The 23,205-nt window shown below is 46.3% G+C and overlaps 2 protein-coding genes across 2 annotated transcripts; one reads left to right on the forward strand and one right to left on the reverse strand.

Moving 5' to 3' along the window:
- Positions 1-1,686: 1,686 nt before the first annotated feature.
- LOC124688525 (serine--tRNA ligase-like) lies at positions 1,687-6,276 on the forward strand. The gene is made up of 10 exons (XM_047222193.1): positions 1,687-1,825; positions 1,904-1,974; positions 2,064-2,225; positions 2,613-2,718; positions 4,572-4,765; positions 5,116-5,219; positions 5,299-5,482; positions 5,582-5,761; positions 5,880-6,101; positions 6,187-6,276. The coding sequence occupies exons 1-10, from the start codon at positions 1,687-1,689 to the stop codon at positions 6,199-6,201; spliced, it is 1,377 nt and encodes a 458-aa protein (XP_047078149.1). The 3' UTR covers positions 6,202-6,276.
- A 4,220-nt stretch (positions 6,277-10,496) lies between these two features.
- Positions 10,497-15,293, reverse strand: LOC124690759 (leucine-rich repeat receptor-like serine/threonine-protein kinase BAM3). Its single transcript, XM_047224101.1, has 2 exons — positions 12,629-15,293; positions 10,497-10,954 (listed from the first exon to the last, which is right to left on the reverse strand). Exons 1-2 carry the CDS (start codon positions 15,291-15,293, stop codon positions 10,497-10,499), a joined length of 3,123 nt encoding a protein of 1,040 aa, XP_047080057.1.
- Positions 15,294-23,205: the final 7,912 nt, after the last annotated feature.

The raw sequence follows: 23,205 nt of genomic DNA on the forward strand, positions 1-23,205 counted from the left end.
TCGTTATGTTCTTCCGAGCGCTCGCGAGCAGCTCGTTAAGGATCGTTAAGGAGGCAATGGAAAACAAACATGTGTGCATTGCCTAGTGAGGAAGAGATGAAGCATAGGTTTTTAGATCCTAATGTAGGAGTTTCAAGCATGGTTAAAGAGCACTATTTTGTTTGGCCCCTTCCTGCCAAATACTTGAGATAACTAAAGTGATTTGCAGGCAAAACTGGTGAAGCCTAGCTTGTTACCGATCTTAACGAGTAGCTCACGAACATAGTCAGCTTGATTGTTTAGCTCGTTAACCTTAACGAGCAAAAACTGATGCTCAGCTCGGCTCATTAACAAAATGAGCCGAGCTCAAATGAGTCGAGCAAACGAGCACTCATTTAACTCGCCGATCTTCGAGCTTTTTGTCCAGCCCTGTCTGCAGCAGCAATATTCATCTTTCTGAGTAGCTGTGAGTTGCATGTGCATGAATTTTCTGTCTTGTGTATTGGGAAATTTGCAGCAGCAACTTCCTTATTTCGTCTTCTGTGATAGACAAATTGATTACATCTCTTTCTGCGTCAACTCGTAAGGGACAGTGACTTGGAACATTCCATTGTTTCTTGTTGTGTTATTTCTGTGAGTAGGAATATATATACACGGAGCATTAATTGATCAGTAATGAACAGAAAATTCAGTTTAAGGATTGAGATGATCGATCTAGTTTTTCCTAATTATGTAGTCAAACTTTTACAGAGAGTTTGATTTTAACTAAAGCTAAAAAAGGAAACTTTTTTTTTGAGAAAACTAAAAAAGGAAACTGATGGTGAAGGGAGTACGTTAGGCTGGTGCCAACGCGGTCGATAGCGGGGGCGCTATCGCCCGTGGCGGGGCGGGAGGCGGGCGGGAGTGGGGCGGGACGGTAGCGGCAGGCGCTGGCTGGGGCGCCCGGCGGTAGCGCCCACTGCTGCCCGGCTACCGCCCGCGTTGGCGGCGTGAGCGAGGCGGGAGAGAGGCGAGAGGCGGGCGGCGGGCGCCGGCGACGCGGGCGAGAGTGGGGGCGATAGGAGGTAGGAGACGACCTGGTCGGTTTTTATTTTTATTTTATTTTCTTTCCTTCTTTTATTCTTTAAATCTCAGTTTTTATTTTATTTTCTTTCCTTCTTTTATTTTCTTTCCTTTTTTTTACTCTTTCAGTTCAAAATACAAACACAAGTACACACTTGTCATATAGGCTATTTAGAAAAACAAGAAACATAATTTGTATTTTTATTAATTATTATGTAATCGGTAACATTTTTAGTTGAATAAAATAATTTTCTTGCATTATTTTAAATGTCTACAAAAATTCGAGTGAAATAACTTAATATGAAAAGGAAATGGTGATGTGGAGGAGAGAGAAGTGAGAGCTCTCACTATAGCCCATGCATTGACAAGGTGGGATGAAAGTGGGGTGAGAGTGAGGAAAAAACTGACGTGACGGGGCTATAGTGGGGTGATGCATTGGCACCGGCCTTAGGTCACGTTATTTTTTTGCCCCCAAGACCAAGAGTTGGCACCGAAAACGGAAAACCCCACCCGCCGCACTCCCGCACAGGACAGGGCCTCCTCGCCGCCTCGTCGTACCCCGCACCACCGTCCTCGCCGTCCGCGCAGCGACGGCCTGCCTCCCTCGACGTCCGCCCCGACCCCTATCCGCCGTCGCGTGCGAAGATGCTCGACATCGACCTCTTCCGCACGGACCGGGACAAGCACGGCGACCCTGAGCTTGTCCGCAACTCGCAACGCAGCCGCTTCGAGTCCGTCGAGCTCGTCGACGAGGTGATCGCCCTCGACTTGGCGTGGCGCCAGAGTAAGATGTCCTCTCGCGACCTCCCCAAAGCCCTCGGGTTCCGCGGCCCCTGACTCCCAGGATTGGTTATCCCTGCAGGGCAGGTGGATGTCGACAAGATCAGTCGGGAGCTCAACAAGACCAACAAGGAGATCGGCAAGCTCAAGGCCGTAAGTTTCGCGTGGATTTGCTTTGATTTAGTCCTGCGTTTTCCGGGAGCTCTGGATTTGTATGTGACGGTGGGCATGTCGCTTTGCAGGAAAACCAGGATGCGACGGCTCTGATACAGAGCACGGAAGAGATTAAGGGCGCGTTGGCCGCCATGAAAACGGAGGTACAGGAGGCCAAGACCGCCCTGGATGCCAAGCTCGCCACCATTGGCAACATCGTCCATGACTCTGTACCCGTCAGCAAAGACGAGGTATGTTGAAAGTGCAAATTTTGCAGTTTGTGGTCGGTGGTTCTACAGATAAACCAACGGAATATTGGTTTGATTGGTAACTTTGTGAAAGATATGAGTTTTTGCAGTAAATTTTCTTTTTTGGAACTACTAGCGACAATTTTACCTCGTCTAGTTCTCCTGTCTCTGCTGCCACAGTTTCTACTGCAATTTAGGATACTATAGTAATACAAGAAACATCACTACATGTCTACATTATGTCTTAGTTAGGTTGAATTTTCCTGTATGCTTATTCTGGATGGTTAATTCACTAAGTCCAGTGATACATATGTAAACTGTGCCCGCGCGCTTTGCTTCACAGAACATATGTGAAGGCACCTCAAGCGGTCTAATAGTTCTTTCTCACAGGCAAACAATGCGATTGTGCGGACATGGGGAGAGAGGAGACTAGAGGGGGACTTGAAGAACCACGTAGATCTTTGCATAATGCTTGACATTGTATCTTTGGAGAAGGGTAAATGCTCAAAAACAATCCTCTGTTGGTTGAATAAGCTTTCTCGTTATGCTTGGATTAGCTTCGTTCAAGTTTGATTCAAAGTTGGAATGCATTTTCCTTTGCCTGCCGACTATTGTTATACTAGTAATAAATTACTTCTTTTGGTGTTCTGGTTGTCATTCTAGAATGGCCTTCTGTGATTTTGTTATGTCTCTCTGTAACACAACAACCTTTGTTCGGAACTTAGGGGGAATAGCAACCTATAAATATAGGTCGTCTTTAATAGACTTTTAAATAATCAGCACGGTTCTATTTTTTTTATGGGCGTATGCGCACAATGCTGGGGCATGCTTTGCTTCATAGCTGTTTTGGCGATTTGTCTTATGTTAGACACTTGACCCAGAGTAGTATTCTGTGTATTTGACTGAAATTTCTGGTTTTAACAGAGTCGTGGTATCAGCAACTAAAATTTCTGATTTCAGCTAGCTCTGTTGAGTTTTTTGTATTAGCAAGTTGGCTTCAGTGTCTGTTGCTGATTTGTTCTCAGCATCTGGTAGGTCAGATCTTATTTGCTCTATTATCTTTTATCTTTACTCCTATAAATATTGGAGTTGGTGGTGATAGTTTGTCTACTAAGCGGTATTAGCTCTTATAAATATGCAATTGCGAAAGAATATTGTTGCCCTGCAAAGTCTTTGGCCTTGTGTATATGAGTATGAGACTTGAGACAGTAGTGTCGACAGGCAGTAGGGCAAGCTCCCAGATTGACGGACAGTTGTTGGGCCAGTGCAAGCTTTCCCACCCCCTGCATCAAAAGTAACTTCCTTGGTGTGTGTGTGGTTCCATGCCAGCTTTGTTTCCATAGATTTGAGATTGATGTGCCACATGATAGGATTTATGTTATTACTAGATCCGTTGTAAAACTTGGATATCTAGCTAGTCATAAGAAAAAACCCCTTGCAGTTCAAGCAAGCTGCTTACATTGAGAAATCTACATGTATACTCTCTCCGTTCCCAGTATGTGCCCTATAAATGTAGTAAAGAAGTCAATGCTTTGTAAGTTTGAGCAAGTGTATATACATAAATACGAAAAATTACGATGCCAAATCAATATCACTAGATCCACCATAAGATATGTTTTCATAATGTATTTACTCAATATTTTAATTGTTGATATTCATTTCAATATATTTGTTCAAACTTAGAAATCATTGACACCATAAGATATGTTTTCATAATGTATTTACTCAATATTTTAGTTTTTGATATTCACAATATATTTGTTCAACCTTAGAAATCATTGAATTTTCTTACTAAATTTGTACGCCATGTATTTAGGGACTGAGGGAGTAGAAGGCAATGTTAATAGCTGGAGGAAAGACACACCTGCTTAAATTCTGAATCTTTTATACTCTTTGCTGTGTTTGTTTGTTTCTATATATATCCTAGCGAGTACTGCTTTTTATTAATCTACAGTCTTTGGTGCCCATGTTTTTTCTTCCTTTTCCTTGATATAATTGATAGAGGACAGTGCTGCATTTTCGTCCCTGTTGCAGTCATCTCATATATGCTTAAGGAAGTTGGTAAATCACCTTGTTACATATATAGGATGGGATTGATAGATCGATTATCCGTGAATTCCTCTGCACCGTTGTATGGAATCCCAGATCATCAAATTTACCAGCAGAATAGCGGCAACCTTTTTATATTTGCATGTATATTTAAACTTAGTAACCTTCTCTTTTTCCCCATGATAGCACAAGCTCCCTGGAGTTATTTGATATGTGGAACCCATGGTTATTTCCATATTCTGTTGCTCTACTAAGTTTAAGGTACCATCAACTACTTCATTGCCCACTCAATGTTTGCAGGTGCTGATGTAGCTGGTGGAAGAGGTTACTTCTTGAAGGGCGACGGTGTTCTCCTGAACCAGGCGCTGATAAATTTTGGGCTAGCATTCCTGAGAAGAAGAGGCTTCACACCAATACAACCTCCCTTTTTCATGAGAAAGGAAATTATGGGCAAATGTGCCCAGTTGGCCCAGTTTGACGAGGAGCTCTACAAGGTAAGTCCGAAGATCACCCCTTCTTGCATATTGTTATGTTGAGCAGCTGTACTTTCATTTGTTTGTGTATTGGAATATTAGGCCATGTTCCAATGCTTTCTCAGGGCATGTTAACATATTCTCTTGTTCTCTGTTTGCAATTGTGTGTTAAGAATTACCCAGTTTCATTAAATTAGCATTCTGTTATATAGACCAGTAATTGTTCTCAGATTAAGGTATTTATATTGTGACTACTGTTAGTACACTGGCTATCTGTTTTGATTTGAACTAATGACACTCAACTGTATAATTTGATCCAACATATTTACATATGTCATAATATGCTCATGACCATTATTTTCATTTGGCAGGTAACAGGTGATGGTGAGGATAAGTATCTCATAGCTACATCTGAGCAACCGCTATGTGCTTATCATCTAGCTGATCGAATTTATCCTGGTGATTTACCGATTAGGTGAGCAATGCATAACTTTAGGTAGCTTGTTTTTAGTCAGTATGCACTAGTAAGTTGATAAGAAACTTTGCCCATTTAGATATTCTGGGTTTTCCACCTGCTTCCGGAAAGAAGCTGGTTCACATGGGAGGGATACAGCCGGCATCTTCAGAGTCCATCAATTTGAAAAGATCGAACAGTTCTGTGTCACAAGTCCAAATGACAATGAATCATGGGAAATGCATGAGGAGATGATAAAAAATTCAGAAGATTTTTATAAGGAGGTACCTATCCAAAGCTTTGCAAACCTTAACACCATGTTTATATGCTTGACTATGTGTTACTTACATGTCTAAAAATTTGTATAAATGTTCATCTTACAGATTGGCCTACCATATCAAGTAGTTTCGATTGTCTCTGGTGCTCTTAATGATGCTGCAGCTAAAAAGTATGATTTGGAAGCATGGTTCCCTGCGTCAAAAACCTTCAGAGAATTGGTGTCCTGTTCAAATTGCACAGATTATCAGGCAAGGAGACTTGGAATAGGCTATGGCCAGAAAAAGGTAGGATATTGTTTAAAATGGATACCGCTAGATGACACAACACTCTGATTTACTTACTTGTGCCTATGTCTATCAAAGTCTGATCAGTTGTCACCACTTATGTTTGTACAAATCACAGAATGATAAGCAATCCAAGCAGTTTGTTCACATGTTGAATTCTACCCTGACTGCAACTGAGAGGACGCTTTGCTGTATTCTGGAGAACTATCAGAAGGAGGATGGTGTTGAAGTGCCAAAGGTACTGCAACCATACATGGATGGAATAGATTTCCTTCCTTTCAAGCGGCCTCTTGATAGCAAACAAGCTAGTGATGCCAAACCCAACAAGTCCAAACCTAAGGTATGTTTGCCCCTCTGATTTTCCAGTTTCCCAAGACAACATGTTAAATCAACCATCTGAGCGTTATTCCGTCCTCTACTGGCAGGGAAATGCAGCTTGAGCTGTAAGAGGGGTGAACTGAAACTTATCTGCATCCGGGAGGTAATGATGTGTCCGTTTATTAATTTGCGGGGCGTTGTTTGTAGCATGATCGTGATGTTAAGGTTTGGGTTGTTGAAACCTGAAACTGTACCGTTGTGGTTTAGCTGTGTAACTGTAGTCCCTCATCATCGGGAGACCGATTCTTGTGCCGTGCATGCGTCTGCGCACGCCCCTGCCACGTTCTCCTCTTCCCTGTATTCAACTGTATCCCCGATATGCAATACAACTCAACAACTTAAATCTCCATCTTGGTATCAGAGCTTAGGCTCAACAATCGCGGAAACTTCTCCCTCCTCCTCGGCCACGACTCCTTCCCTCACTTTCTCCGTCGTTCCTCCGATCAATCCCGTCGATTCTAGCCTCATAACTCCCATGCAACACCGGCCCGTGATGCCTTGCGCTCCGGCAACGCCGCACACCTCAGACGAGTTTAACCTCGCCGGCCTCTCCGATTCCCTCGACGTAGCTACCAACGTTGGCGCTATGACTGGCCATGTGCCCATGCACATGCCCTACCCTTCTTTCCCCCACCCAATTCTCGGCATACACATCCCCAACTACATCAATTTCGAAGTCACTACTTCCGGCACCAACTATTCAAAGTGGCGTCAGATCATCACTTCCCTACTCACCATGTACAAGGCTCTAGATCACATCACTGCCGGCGCCGCTCCGGTGGCTCCCGACGACACCTGGCAGGCCGTCGACATTCATATTTCCTTCTAGTTCTTAGCCACACTGAGCGACGATCTTCATCGGCTGGTTCAGGGCAGCGACGTCCGGGCCTGCACCACCTGGTCTCGTCTCCACCAGTTCTTCCTCGACAAAAGTGCCTCCCGGTACCTCTACCTCAGCAAGGCCTTCCACAACTGCCCGCGCGGCGATCTCTCCGTCTCCGACTACGCTAGCAAGCTCCAGGCCTCGCCGATGACCTGGCCGCGATCGGCCGCCCCGTCTCCGACAACGATCTCACGGCCGCGTTCCTCGACGGGCTCGGCAAGCGCTTTCGGCTCTAGAGCGAGATCCTCACGAACGCTGATCCCCTGCCCTCCTTCGCCGACGCATGCGCACGTCTTCAGCGCGCCGAGGTCTCTGTCGACCCTGACCAACGGTAGATCGCCTCTCAGGTCATGGTTGCCCAGTCGTCGGCCGCCGCTCAGCCCTGGCGGCCCATGGCGGCCAGCCAAACCCTACTGGCGGGCAACCTTGTCCGTTCGGCGTCAGCCCCAATTACAAGGGCGAAAACCCCATCCTGGGGTACCAAGGGCGTGGGCGCGGCCAGCCCGGTGGCGGCGCTCCTCCGTTCCCTGGTGGCACTCCTCCGTTCCCTGCTGGCACTCCTCCGTTCCCTGCTGGCGCTCCTGGCCGTGGTCGTGGCCAGCCTAGAGGTGGACGTGGGTATGGCGACACTTCTCACAGGCGCGGCGGTGGCCAACAACCATGGTGGGGCTACTTCGCGCCCGCCAGCATGCCCGTCCCACCTCCATGCGCGCCCTAGATCCCTCCAAACGCCCACGGCTTGCTCGGATCGCGCCCCGGCATGCCAACTCAGGCATACCCTGTCCTGAACACCGTGCCCGCCCACCACTAGGCTCCATCTACTCCGCCGATCGACATCACCAAGGCACCACCGTGGGACTACAACGCCATGTACCAGCACGCGCCTAGCTACGGATCTGCCTTCCACGCCTACTGAGGTGATTGGGTCATGGATTCGTCCCATGTCACCAGCAGCTCAGGTACATTGACCTCGTCTCATTCCATTTTAGAGTCTAATTCTCAAGGTATCATCGTTGGAAATGGTTCTAGTCTTCCTATAGTTGCCACTGGTACAGTTGAACTCACCACTCGACCATTCCACCTTAACAATGTTCTAGTCTCACCTTACATAGTCAAAAACCTCATTAGTACCCGTAGATTCTCTCGTGACAATTCTGTTTCTGTGGAGTTTGACCCTTTTGGCTTCTCTGTGAAGGACTTGGCTACCCGGAGAATCCTTATGCGTTCCAATAGCTCCGGGGACTTGTATCCCTTCCATGGCGATTCCAACACCTCACCACCTTTGGCTCTCACCGTCTCCGGCGACCTGTGGCATCGGCGGCTTGGTCACCCTAGCAATGCAGCCCTCTCCCATCTACCTCTAGTTTTTCTCTCATCATGTAATAAAAATAGCTCTCGCATTAGTTTTTGCGATTCATGTCAACTCGGTAAACAAACCCGGCTCCCATTTTCCCTATCTTATTCGCGCGCCTTGTCCCCATTTGATTTAATCCATTGTGATATGTGGACCTCACCAATTGTCAGTTTTTCCGGTTACAAATATTACCTTGTGATTCTTGACGATTTTTCTCACTATTCATGGGTTTTTCCATTACATGACAAATCTGATACATGTTCTACGTTACAACGCTTTTTCATGTTCATCAAAACACAATTCCACACCATCATCCGTTGTATGCAGTGTGACAATGGTGACGAGTTTCTCACAGCTGACCTTCGCCGTGTCTTCTTCTCCTCTAACGGCATATCCCTACGCCTCTCATGCCCATACACCTCTGTTCAAAATGGCCGCGTCGAACGCCTCATTCGTACCACAAACGACATTGTTCGTATGCTTCTCTTTCAAGCCACTTTACCTCCCACGTTTTGGGTCGAAGCCCTCTACACTGCAAACCATCTCCGCAATGTCCATCCGTTCCGCGCCATCCATCACCTCACCCCTCACTATCTCCTATATGGCACTCAACCCACATACGATCACCTTAGAACTTTCGGCTGCCTCTGTTTTCCTAACGTAGCCTCCACCGCTAGCCACAATCTTGCGCCACGCTCAACTCGCTGCATTTTCATCGGCTATCCTCGAACAAAAAGGCTATCGCTGCTTTGATCTCACCACATGAAAAGTCCACATCTCCAATCACGTTGTGTTCAACGAAGCCATTTTTCCTTACGCACCCCCCCCCACAGCCGAGGCCACACAGCCCTCCTCCACACCAGATCCGCTCGCATACAGGGCAATCTCCATCGGGATCCGCCCCTCATCGTTGCCAATGATTATCCCCTGCCCACCTACCTTAACGAATCGAACACCCATTCTGGCTACGCCACCTCGCGTACCTGGCCCGCGAATTTTTGGCAAAAAGTACCACCTCCACGAGTGAATTGTCAAAAAGGACCACCTCCGAGTGAAATTGACAAAAAAGATCACCTAAGCCGTGGTGGCAAGCTCGCCAAACGACACGTGTTACCTGCCGCCACAGGCTGTGGTGGCGGCAAGTGCCACGTGTCGCTTGTTGGTGCGTGAATAGTACGTGTCGCCACCACCCGTGCCGGCAGTGCCACGTGTCGCTTGGGGGTGCTTGCCGCTACGACGCTGGTGGTCTTTTTTTGGCAATTTCACTCGGAGGTGGTCTTTTTTGACAATTCACTCGTAGAGGTGTTCCTTTTTGCCAAAAATTCGGCTTGCCGCGGCCGCATCCTCCTCGCCTGGCGCACCCACTCCGCACCGATCCCCACCTGCCGCCGATCCCACCACACCTGACGCCAGCCCCACCCCACCTGCCACCAGCCCCACCATCTCTCCCTCGGGTTCTCCGCCAAACCGCGTCCGGCAGGATTCTGTTGGTCCCACATCGCCACCTCCACCCAATCCAGGATATTTGCACACAAGTTACCACAAAGTATATTACTAGTATTTTATAATATATATCTTGTATTAATTGTCAAAATTACGACCTAGAGATACGCGTAAGGACGGAGGGAATATATATTGATTCGTTTGTCAAGATTGTTCATGGCAGTGCGCTAAAATCGGATTATCTGGGACCATATTTCCAGGTACTCATATCGTTCTTTTTTTACTCAATAATTTGTTTGAGTTTTTATTGGAAACTACAAAGTGTCGAGAAATTTGGATGCAAGTATTCGTGACAATACGCACAAGACAAATCAACGGCGTGCATTTGCATGCATACAATTGCTATAGTTCTCAGAAATCAGGGAAGAACAGGCAGCAAGATTTGTACACAAAGATGTCCTGATCTGACCCCTGGCAGCTTTGATCGTTCGAGTAGCTTGGTAGCTACTGGTCATGCATTCCTCTGTATCTGTTAATCTGTCATCCTGAGCTGAGCAAGCATGGTGTCCGAGAGTGAGGTCGAGTCAGCACAGGGGACAAGCACGCATGCAAGCTGAAACTACGGCCCGGGCGACATCGGCTGGCAAGGTGACGTACGGTCTCCATCACACGTCACATCAAGGGATCACGGTCCTCCTCCTCTCCGGCCAACTGTCTCCGGCAGCCTCGTCTGTCGTATCGCCGTCGTCCTGCCGGACACCGCCAGGAATCGGGGGCGCTGGTCCGCCGCCTCGAGGAGCGTGCTGCTGTGGCTGCCGCGCCTGCTGGAGCATGTGGACGACGTCGCGCATGGTGGGCCGCTCCACGCTCTGCTCCTGCACGCACAGCAGCCCCACCAGCAGCACCTGCGCCGCCTCCCACGCCGGCACGTCGCCGCGCAGCCGCGGGTCCAGGATCCCGGCCACGCCGGCGTGGTCGACGCCGACGCGGGCGCGCACCCACTGCACCAGGTCCGTGCCGCCCTCCTCGCCGAGGTGCGGCCCCACCGGCCGCTGCCCCGTCACCAGCTCCAGCACCACCACCCCGAAGCTGTACACGTCGCTCTTCTCGTCCACCTTCAGCGTGTACGCGTACTCTGCATATATCGCCATACGTTTTCACGTCAGCACTGGTACAGTAAATCTGTATGTATTCAGATTAAGCAGTAGATGTGCGTACATGGAGAGCATGCTAGCTATTAAGCTATAGCTGATGGAGTAGTCGGTGTTTATCTGTAGTTGTGTGTTCTTTTTAGCATTCATGGATTCGAAAGCAAATTTATCAAAGATTCAAAGCTAGCTGTGTGCTGTCATCAGCCGGCCGGTCACACATCTGTTAGGATCAGTCCACAAAGTAAATTTAAAGTGTAGCTACCTAAAGCATACAGTAGTAACTAAAGTTGATCTTTGTGAATTGTGAGTAAAGCACATTGGGACCCGGATGATCGATTCCTTTTGATCTGCACGCATGCATGCTGGTAATTTCTAGGTGATTAACATATGCATACATGAAGATACGCATGTGTAAGATCACGATCGTTAGCAAGCATGCATATATGCATGATGCCTGTCGTCGATGTACACGACAACGGATGATGATTATAAGGACGTGCCTAATTCTCTGTTGATCTAGAATTAAGTTAATTATCAGTAAGAGAATATTGTTATATTTTAAGGGCAACTTATGTGCGTGTAGAGAATATTGTCAGCAATTGCAACCCCATGCGCAGTTAAAACTTCATGTGCAATTATGGGGTGCACATAAATCAAAATGCAAATCCAATAGTCATGGAGTCGTCTAGTTTTAACTTAATTTTCAGTCGACTTAGAACTACTTGCAAAACATTATACATAAATAAGAGCTCCTTGTATTCATCGGGTAGAATATAGGCAAGAATAGAAAACCTGAATTGGTATGCCATGTCTATTTAAATCCTATAAAAATATAAAAAATCCTTTAATTGTGGTGCAGATGTTTTCCATAAAGTCTAACCTAATGCTATTTTCCTTACACTACAAGATTCTTCTGAGATTATTTCCTATAAAATATAAGCTTGTGAATCAATGTTCTTCTGGATTAAAAAATTCAGAGATTTAATTCTACATAACTTCTTTAAAAATTCCCGGAATGAAATCAAATAAATACTATTGTTAGTAGCTATCATCGGACTCATGTTCAGTGAATTCGCAAAAAAAAAAAAGCCTCATGTTTAGCGTGGTCAAAACAGAAAAGGCAATTTCTCCAAAGAGTTCATGCATGTATGCACTAGTGAGCTAGTAGTATTTTAATTTTTGAAGGCCGAGGTGGACATGGCATGCAGAGGAGCTCTTCGTTTGAGGGATACAGTCGCGAGTAGGTCTAGTCATCGTCAGATCTTTCTTTCCTTGTCTCTTTCCTCACATATCGCCATGCAGCGTTGCATCAAAAAAATTTCGACCAACATACCAGACCACAGCATGCAAAAGAGACAGAAAAAGAATGATTGGTCTATGTAAGATACAGTCTACCTAGTATCTGACCCTGGCTGCAGTCATGCCAACGCGAGCGTATCTATTACTATGAGACGAAAGCAAAAAAAAAAAAAAAAAAAAAAAACTACTACGAGATGGGACGTTTTGAATGTACATGCAGCACACGAAACGATCATCGTACGTGCACGCCTAAAGATCAGTTGCGTTTTTGTGTCACGAGGCAAATTTAACTGTGAAGTGAGCATTGGTGTTGTGCATGTTCATAGTGACACAGATCGAACAGTAGAGAATCGACGTACCTGGCGCGATGTATCCGTACGATCCGGCGATGGCGGACATGCACTCCGACGCGGCGCCGTTGCCGCCGTGGCGGAGGTACTTGGCGAGCCCAAAGTCGGCGACGTGCGCCTCCATTGCAGCATCGAGGAGGATGTTGTTGGACTTGACGTCCCGGTGCAGGATCGGCGGCGAGCAGTCATGGTGCAGGTAGCACAGCCCCATGGCCGCCTCCGTCGCCACCCGCACCCGCGTCGCCCACGTCATTGTCCTGGCCTCGCCGTCGCCGCCGTGCAGCATGTCGCCCAGGCTGCCGTTCACCATGTACTCGTACACCAGCAGGTTGCTCCTCCTGCTCTTGCCCCTGCCCTTGCCGCCTGCGTCGGAGCAGCAGAAGGCCAGCAGCCGCACGATGTGCCGGTGCCGAATCTTGCCGAGCGTCCGCACCTCCGCCGAAAACCCGCCGTCGTCGTCGTCGCCGTCCACGCCCGCCGCGATCCGCTTCACCGCCACGAGCTCCCCGCCGGGCATCGTCCCGCGGTACACCACCCCGGCGCCGCCGCGCCCCACCACGCTGTTCTCCTTCACGCACCCCACCACGTCGCTCCACCCGAACGACACCTTCTGGAACGCCGTCATCCGCCACCCGCCGCTCGCCTGCCTCAGCCGCCTCCTCTGCATCGCCGACCGCGTCGTCGCCACCGCGGCCGCCGCGAACGCCACCGAGCACGCCAGCAGCCCCAGCGCCGCCGCGAGCTTCAGTCGCGCGCCCCACACGGATGACACCTTCGTTGCCGCCTCGCCGCCACCGCCGTCCGGCCAGAGCTGTGGGCCAGACGTTGTCAGGTCACAGGGGCTGGACGCGTCCATCCCGCACAGCCGCGGGTTGCCAGCGAACGACGTGGCGTTCAGGTAGGCGAACTGCCCGTCCCGCGGCACGCGCCCGGACAAGTCGTTGTGGGAGAAGTCGGCCACGGTGAGGCTCTTCATCCCGCCCATCTCCGGCGGCACGGCGCCGTCGAGCCGGTTCCATGACACGTTCAGGTAGTTGAGCACCTTAATCCGCGCCAGCGCCACGCCCGGGACGGCGCCGGAGAGCTGGTTCGCGCTCAGGTCCAGGTATGTCAGCGACACGCACTCGCTGATCTCGTCGGGGACCGAGCCGGTGAGGTTGTTGCCGCTCATGTCCAGCTTCAGCAGCCGCTTGAGCCGACCGACCTGTTTTGGGATCACACCGGCTAGACGGTTGCCGCCGAGGAGAAGCGTCTGCAGCGACGAGAAGCTGCCGATGGACGCTGGCAGCGAGCCGTTGAACCTGTTGCTCGACAGGTTCAGCAACGACAGAACGTTACTTTTGTTCGTCATCGCCGTCGCTGGTGCGGGCGAAGGAATGTGGCCCGTGAGGTAGTTGCTCTGCAGCTCGACGGTGGTGAGCGCCGGCAGGTAGAGGAAACCGCGTGGGAGCTCGCCGGTGAGGTAGTTCTGGCCAAGGCGCACCCGCGTGAGCGTCGTGCACGCGCCGAGCCCGTCCGGCACGGTGCCGAATAGGAAGTTGTCGAGGAGGATGAGGATCTGGAGCTGCCCCTGCGCGCACAGCCACCGCGGTACCTCGCCCGTCAGCCGGTTCGTCGAAAGGTCCACCTCCCGGAGCGGTGCAGCGCGGCCGAGCGCCGCCGGGATGGCGCCCGTGAAGTTGTTCTGCCACAGCTTGAGCACCTCGAGGTGCTCGAGCTCGCCGAGGAACCCCGGGACGCTGTCCCGGAAGCGGTTGATGAACATGTTGACCAGCCTGAGCTCCCGCAGCGCGGCGAGCTCCGGCGGGACTTCCCCCGTGAGCGCGTTGTTGGAGACGTCGAGGAAGCGGAGCGCGGTGAGGTTGCCGAGCTCCGGTGGAATGGTGCCATTGAGCTGGTTCGTCTGCAGGTACAGCGTGTCGAGCCTCGCGAGGCTGCCCAGCGCCGGCGGGATCCCGCCGGTCAGGCCGCAATTTGCGAGGTCGAGGTGGACGAGGTTTGCGAGGCGCCCGAGCTCCGGCGGGATGCCGCCGTCGAACTGGTTGAAGTAGCCGAGGAAGAGCTGTTTCAGGGCGGCGAGGCGGCCGAGCTCGGGCGGGATGGCGCCGGTGAGGCTGTTGCCAGCGAGTGATAGGAACTCGACGGCCTGTAACCGGCCGAAGCTGGTGCCGGGAATAATGCCGGAGAAGAAGTTACCGCCGAGGTCGAGGTGGACGAGCGTCTCGTACGGCAATGTCCGGGGGAGCGGGCCGGCGAGGTCGTTGTCGTAGAGGTCGAGCACGCGGAGGGAGGACATGGCCGCGAGGTCGAGTCGCTGTAGTGTGCCGTTGAACTGGTTGTTGGAGAGGTTGACGTGGCGGAGGCTGTGGAGAGCAGCGAGGGACGCGGGAAGCTCGCCGGAGAGGGAGTTGGAGGAGAGGTCGAGGTGTCGGAGAGCGGTGAGGCCGGCGATGGCAGGGGAGAGCATGCCAGACAGGTTGTGGGCAGAGAGGTCGAGTGAGACGACGGCGCTGCGGTTGTTGTTGAGGTTGTCGCAGGTGACGGCCGGCCAGGAGTGGCATATGGCGGCGTGGTTGGCGAGCGTCCAGGTGGCGTGTAGAGCTGGCGGCGGAGGAGAGAATGAGTTCTTGATGGCGACGAGGATGGCGGCCTGTTGCTCCAAGTCCAAGGCCATGGCGAGGTGATGGAGACAGAGCAATGTGAGCAGCAAGGATAGGACGTGAGCCGCCATTGGATCGATCGAGGTAGGTATCTAGTTAGTTGAGTGAGCGAGTGAGGAATTGGGAAGGGATGATGTATTCTCTGCTCTGCCCTGCAACAATGATGATGAGTAGGAGTACTTCACTAGCTTGCTAGGTAGAGAGGGCAACTCCATGGATGGATGGAAGGAAGCTTTTGCTTTTGCCTTTGGCTTCGATCGGAGAGAGTCACGGTCGATGTAACGATGGCTTTCTCTTCTTTTGGAGACGAAAGCGAAATGCATCGAGTGCTCTGGTCTCTGCTCTGTTCCGCTCTGCTCTGCTCTGGGAATGTTGGCCTCAGTCTCGGTCAGCAGCCGCAGCAGATTTCATGGTACTACAACTGTTAGTAAAGAAATTGAACCGTGTATTTTTTTTCGTTAAAAAGGGCACCCTTTTAGGGCTTCGCGCTAGTTCCTCGTATGTTTTATTTTTCAATAATCTTTTTGGTTGGGACGAAATGAAACTGTTTTAGAATAACTATTTTACATTCGACATTTCTAGCCAATATGATGGTGATCTCATGGTCTCGAAATGATGCTTCTGTTGTAAAGTGTATAAGTAGATTGCCTAGCCCTTTCCATCAGTTCGGATTTTTGGTTCAACTGGCTAGTGCATGAAGCTTAATATGGTATCAGAGCATTAGGTCTCGAGTTCAAATCCTGGCTTTCACATGGTTTTAGCAATTAAGCCTAAAAATTGCTGTTGCCCCCCCTCTTTAGCCACCGTTGATGCCCTGTTTCGGTGTGCTCTTCTTCTTTCACGTGTTGACTTTCTCTTCTCCCGTCACACGCGAGTGGGGGTGTTGTGAAGTGTATAAGTAGATTGCCTAGCCCTTTCCATCAGTTCGGATTTTTGGTTCAACTGGCTAGTGCATGAAGCTTAACAGCTTCAAACTTCATACTCGTACAATACCTATATTAGTTAAGAAAATTGAAACTTTCGACCCAACACATTTGTTAGTGGTTATCTGAAACATTCTTCCTTGTTATTCAGTCCTTCTAAAAAACAATCACACATGGAACATCTTATATCCTCGGTTGTGATGGCATGGATGCAACCGCCGTAGTTCCATCCGCCGACCCGCTTCTCGTGTGGAAGCCACGATCTTGACTCCACCGCCTCGGCAGCTTGATACCACACGCCATTTAGGTAATGTAAATTTGTTTATTTTCTAATAGTAATACTAATTAATGGAAACTAACAAAATTTCAATTCACTTTTTATTGTTGAAGCAAACCTTTAGAACCCTGACACAGCTAGTTGGCATGTCTATATGGAAATACATGAGATTTTGCATGCGTACATCTTGATTTACTAGGTGTAGTTTCATTTAGGGGACGAAGCAGTGTTGGCCAGAAAGGATGTGGCAATGGATGATCATAGGTTTAGTATCTTTTTTAATGAGCTCCTTAAAGAAAGATATGAAGGGGAACACAAAATCAATATTTTCTTGCACAAAGACATTATTTTCACTATCAACCAACATATAGTGCAAAACAACAAAAACAAAAAGACACTATGTTTGGGCAAACTATAGCCTATAGATCATGCCGTTCGAGGGGCAGGTCCAGCTTCTAGTTGAATTATTTTACCGGCCACACTAAATTGTAAAATAAATATGATAATCAAGACTATGCTAATAGTTTCTTAGGGTTCGAAGCACATAGAGCGATAGTTTAGTCATTCGTGAATTTCAATGTTGGGACGCATTTGTACTAACTAGTTGGGTTTTCTTTAAAACTTATTATGAAAGATTGTAGAATGAGAAACCATCCATATATTTGTTGTGGGCCGTTGAATTTGAAGGAATTTGTGAAAATATATGTGCTCGATACCAAGTAATCAATATGGGTAATCATGTTTCTCCGAGCTCTTGAAATTTAGCACGAAATTGCAAATAAAAAATGAATTTTTTGGTTGAGACTTGCATGGATATTTGTAATCACGGCAATCACTCTATGAAGATCTATGATGAGGGTTGTCTTGTGACATTAGAGCATGATGACTAGCCTTGAGGCACATTATTGGTATTGTTTACTAATAGCAAAAGTGATCATGCGGTGCACATGCATACTAAGTATTTGAACAAGGAACAAACTTATTCACAAATTTTAAAATCAAATATGTGTTGGGGGGATGACCCCCGGTATGCCAAAGGCATGCCAAATCGGATGGTCTTATCCATCAAGATACCGGTTTAATATTTATACCGGAGCTCAAAGATAGGAATTTGGCTAAGTAAGCTAAGCCGGTATCCCCAAGAGGGGTATACCGGGACCGGATAGAAAGGATGCCGGAGACCGGAAGAGAGAGCATGTCGGCAGGACCAGTCAAAGATTCTCTTCAGAGCTAGAAGACAAGGATGAGCTAAGCAAAGTGGCTTTAAACGAAGGCCTGAAGATAAAGAGGAGGATGACGGCCAAAGAAGCCGGAGGACGTCAGCCTCCCTGTTTAAAGAAGACCCCGGAGTCATCTATGATTAAAGTAGCTTTGTAAAGTATCTTTGTAAAGTAGTTTGTCTAGTCAAAGATGCCTTTAGGGTTTCTTGCCCTGTAAGCCACCCTCTCCCCTATATAAGGAGAGGGGGCAGCCTCCTTCACGGGCGCGAAACAACGGAAGGTAGAGAGAGAGAAACCTTGTAAGCTCAAACCTGTAACCTGTGGAGATCAATGAAGATGGTGATCTAGAGCGAGTTCTTCCTTGTGTCTTTCTTCTTCAACCTCTGGCCTTGGCCAAGTTCTTGAGGAAACCATCCGGAAGTTCATCCCATCTAGTCATAAACCCTCCCCCGAATCCTCTAGCGTCCATTCGGCCCCAAGATAAGCCATCCTATGGCATCTGTTTGTTCACCACGACGACAATATGTGAAGGAAATATTTCTAAGAAAGCGGAACTATTTAAAACAACTTATAAAATGAAGATTTGGAAGAAAAATCCACAAAGTAAATACATTTAGAAATAACTAGAAAATTTATATAAATGACCTGTTTTATAAAATTAAAATTTAAAAGGATATCTTATTAGAGTGAGGAAGTATGTTGCGAACCGATAGAATCAATTTACTAACTATTGAAAGTAAAAGATATGAAGATTTTTATGTGTGCCGCCTGTAACACCCCAGATTTCTTTCTACCTGGCAGTGCTACCACACTTCTCAAAATACTATGAAAACCAACAACCGTTGTAAAATTCGGCAGCATATCCTTTGTTTATAAGAATATCACGACAGACAACGCAAAATATATTACGTCTTCAATACCGATGCCATAAATAACCATCCATGCAGTTCAAATAATGTAGTATGACCATTTCATTACACGGGCACTAAATCTAGAGCAACGTAAGGCTCGCAAAAACGTGCACAGGACTCCAACAGTGTTATAAAGCACTAATGCCAACCTAAAAACTGGGGGTGTGAACGTCTATGATATGTAGGGTAGAAGTGTGAGTTGTAGTGGCAGTGAACTACTCCCTCCCATGCATGTTGTTAGTACCTGAAAACCAAATAAATGCAAAAATAAGTACATAAATACTCAGCAAGTACAATATAAAACCGTAAGAACATTAGTCAATGAACCATTAGAAATTTCAGTCCAAAACATGAAATTTGAATTAAAACTGGACTATTGATTTTGGCAGCGCTAGCTCAGAGTTTACTAGCGTGTTGGCTCGGACTTACCAACCTGCCGCAGCGTTGGCTCGAAATTTACCACCCTGCAACGTCTGAAGTTCAAAATGAAAATGTCATATCGGAGAAATTCCAAACAAGAACAAAGCACCCGGGAAGCATAACAAGTAACACAAGCAATCATAAAAAGGCGAGGTTCGTCATGCACTTGCCTTAACCGCAACGGTCAACAGAAGAACTAATTTTGTCACTGGAAATCGTCAGAACCTGTGTATAAAACCGCCCTTAGGAAAAAGCTATAAATGTACCATGATAACATAACATGATGCTTCTAAACCGTATGGTTCTGGCGCTTTCTGTTCTATCAAGTCAACCATCAGGACGCATGCACATATTATTATTTCTAAAACTGCTACTGATTTGACTGCTTCAAAGCTTAGTGCGCGTATACTCAAAATTCTTAGATGAGATTACCATCAGATGCCATCATGTGCAAAATTACCAGGATCAACTAGCGACAAGAATAAATAGAACTTTGTATTATGGAGTTATACTCAAATTCATAAAGAGAAACCATCGGGAATTAATGAGGCTACAAGGTCTTGGTATGTATCAGATTTCTTTGATTCAGATATCAGGATATGCCCTCTGACCACTGGATAAAATCATATAAGACGTCAAACTGAAGCAGAATTTTCATGTACTAGTGGTTCTCACTTCGAAACAGATCAATCGCTAGCTAGCTAGCTGGAGGGAAAAAGAACTGCATGTCCGGCTAGAGGAAGCAAACCTACCGATGTAGAAGCAGCACCTCTGGTGTGGGGTGGCCTTCGGGATAGCGTTGAGGAGACTCCGTCCAGGCTCCGGCCGGCAACGCAGGATTCGTACTCGAACGGTGGCGAGGCCGATTGGCGGTCTTTGCTGCGGCGGCGGCACGGCGGGCGCACTAGGACAGGGGCATCTGGTGAGTATAGGGATATCCGGCTGGTGTGGGCTTGATTATTTTTTTTCTTCAGTCCGGAGAGGTTTTAGTTTACATGTTAAATAAAATCTAAAGGCCCAGATTTACTAAATTCTACAAGGTATGTCCAACCTTGGAATTGAACAATTTTATAGACAACTTCGATCAGCCCAAAGAGACAAACTCAATCACGGTCTTAGATTTTTCATGTGATGTAGAGTTAGAAAGTCAAACCTGGTGAATTATCTTTTTTTATTTGTAAGGAATATATTTAATAAATCCGGGATATTACACCGCCGCCCCTCCTTTAGAATTTGTGTCCATGGCTATGCGCTTCTCATACATTTACACTAGTTTTTTTACTTCTTTACATCTTATTCTCTCTAAACTAATAGTTTTTTCTAATACACATTACCACATAATTTTAACAGTATTTTACATTGTATCTAATAAAATTTAATATGTAATTGCAATGGTAATACTAAATATCAAATATTATTTTCTATAACTCAAATATCTATCATACAGAATACACCAATGATGAAGAGTAACTATAATTTCAAAAAAAAATGTAATTTTGGAATATATAGTCTAGTCATTGACGAGAAGTGTTCCATTTAAATGTAAACAAAAGAAAGCATACAAGATGGAAAAATCAACTCCATCCACTGAACAACATGCGCCATTAAATATATTACAATTTGTTTATATTTCTTTTATATTTTAGTATTTATTAATATCTCACTAGAGGGTTCTAATATGCATGAATCTAAAACATGTTTTTCCTAAAGGCCGACAAAATAAGATTGTGTTGATTGGATGCAATTAATAGAATTACATGGAGTTTATGAGGTGCACATGTGAGAAAAAACACATAACATTTCTCCCCTCTCCTTTTACTCTCGCGACCATGACTTGGGAGGTGACCGGAGTCCTACCATGATTATATGTATTTGATTTTCGTTCTTGAGTCTGATCATGGTCCATTTATTATGAGATTAAATAGACTAAATTATGTGAATTAGATGAAGTGAGTGATAAAAAAGGTTTGAACCCTTGCTTTGTTGGAACCTTTTTGGATCACATCACTAAGGATAGAAAGATAATGATCTCACTATTATTGTGTGAGAAAATTTGTTTTAAAAGCATGTCAAATAACTTTTAAATTTTCCAAATCTATCCAAACAAAAAATCTCGACGCATAACCTTTTGATGGAAGTGATTTTTCACTCAAACATATTATTTCCTACCAAGGATTTCAGATAGATGTTGTAGGAGACTCTTTTTTTGTTTTATGAAACCTACAACATGTGTATTATATTACTTCAAGTTTATATGATAGAAGTTTTCCTGCATGTAATAGAATACCTATAATGTTCCATGACAAGTAAATCATGCAAACTCTTTTTTTCCTAGGGTTCTTGCCCCCACATACTTATGTTGAACAGAGTCCACATAGCTTCATCATGATCATCTTGTTTGTCCACATCCTTCAAATGTGATTGACTCCTAGATGAATTAGGGCCATGAATAACATGGCCATGATTGCGATATACAATGTGTGAGTCAAACATATTATATAATGCAAAAATGGATATGCATACGTACAGTTCTTGCCATATGGAATGTAGTCGAATAGTAGGTAAAGCATTAAAGGAACTCTTCGTGGTTATATATTTGAACTTTTATGAAGAAGCTATCTAAATTTCAATGTTTTTCTTCTTCTGGGATTATTATACAACAAGTTGAAGGACTATCAGTCACGTATTCGCAATCTTGTTTCTCTGCCACACGCACGCCCCATGTTGGTTTGTTTAGCATTTGAGTGTTCCCTTGGGGTTATGGAACAACTTTTCGGTTTGTGTTCATCATTTCCTAAGCTCCCTCCATATCATATTCTCTCAGGGTTTTCATAGTAGAATTATTCATCATGAACGAAATTCATTTCCCTAAGCAAATTCATATAGTGATTTGATGGGCGTAGAGTGTATACGCTTAGGTTGAGCTCCAAGTGCAGAGTTTGTAGATGTGGAAGACGTGTTTTCCCGACGAGGGTGACTCGAGGGTAATATCGAACTCTCGGGGAACTGTGTGTTAAGGGTTTACCTTCTTATCCTTCTCTTATGAGACCTGCAAAACAAAGCAAAATGTTTTGTGCCCTCAACCTCGCCAAGTGGTTGTCAAGCACAAGGTGTGAGCAAAGATGTGAAACGATAATAAATGCAAACAAGAAATAAATATACAATGATATGGATGGTAATGCAACGGTGCTAGAAAACAGTATGGTGTGTGGAACTAGTGGGATAGATCTCTCTACTTGCACAGCTCCAAAAAAAATAACTTGATATGCAAATGATGGTAAATAAATATGCAAGGATGGTGGAAACAACAATGGATGATATTTTTGGGTTTTATATTGTGAATGCAAGAAATAAAAGTGTTCTTGTATTTTCGGGTTTTTAAATGGCTGAAAATAAAAAGTGTGTATAAAGTGTTGGAAAGATGTTTCTTCTGATTAAAAATGGACTGGGGGTTCATAGTTTCACAAATGCACTCTCTCTTTTATAAAGTGGTAGACAATGGAACACTAGAATTGACATATATGATTGCAACATAAAGGTTTCATGACAAGTTACTAGTTATATGGGCATCACGTCCTAACATAGAGATCGTTTGTGTATTAATCTCTCTTATACTCCACCAAGATGCGAACTAAATCATAACACCCTAGTAATTAAGATAAATCAGAGTATAGCATTAAGTTCTTTGACATGAAGTTAAAATAAGAACATGCTAGATCTATTTATGAAGAAGTGGCAAGGTCACGCCACATCCCCGATAGCATGGTATTCTCTTTATCCCTATTCCCTAGCGAGGTAACAAAGTAAGGTACACACCCGAGTGGATCGCGGAATTTCTGCCACTTTCACCGCACTAGCCACCCCCCGTTACTCAATCTAATGCATATGTTCCCCCTCACACGCCCTCATACACAAGTTTGATCCGAACAAGTAAACAAGAACGGGGTACATAATATGCATCTACTTTCATAACTGAAACAAAACTATTGCAATCTCAAACATATATTAACTCATAAAAAGATCCACCACAAAGGTATTACATAGATGACCGTAATCATGTTTAGCAGCTCATATAGTGCTAATTAGTGAAGCTCAAAGAGAGGAGAGATACATAAGTTACTTCCACAAACACATATTCTAGGGGTGGACTACTCCCTCTTCATCATGGTGACGAT

This window comes from Lolium rigidum, chromosome 2, assembly GCF_022539505.1.
Source record: "Lolium rigidum isolate FL_2022 chromosome 2, APGP_CSIRO_Lrig_0.1, whole genome shotgun sequence".
NCBI classification, from domain to species: domain Eukaryota; kingdom Viridiplantae; phylum Streptophyta; class Magnoliopsida; order Poales; family Poaceae; genus Lolium; species Lolium rigidum.

Coding starts and splice junctions, on each gene's coding strand:
- LOC124688525 (XM_047222193.1), top strand. CDS start 1,687: ATGCTCGACATCGACCTCTTCCGCACGGACCGGGACAAGCACGGCGAC. Junction 1,826..1,903: donor CGACTTGGCGTGGCGCCAGA/GTAAGATGTCCT, acceptor TTATCCCTGCAG/GGCAGGTGGATGTCGACAAG. Junction 2,719..4,571: donor CATTGTATCTTTGGAGAAGG/GTAAATGCTCAA, acceptor CAATGTTTGCAG/GTGCTGATGTAGCTGGTGGA.
- LOC124690759 (XM_047224101.1), bottom strand. CDS start 15,293: ATGGCCTTGGACTTGGAGCAACAGGCCGCCATCCTCGTCGCCATCAAG. Junction 10,955..12,628: donor GTACGGATACATCGCGCCAG/GTACGTCGATTC, acceptor CGATATATGCAG/AGTACGCGTACACGCTGAAG.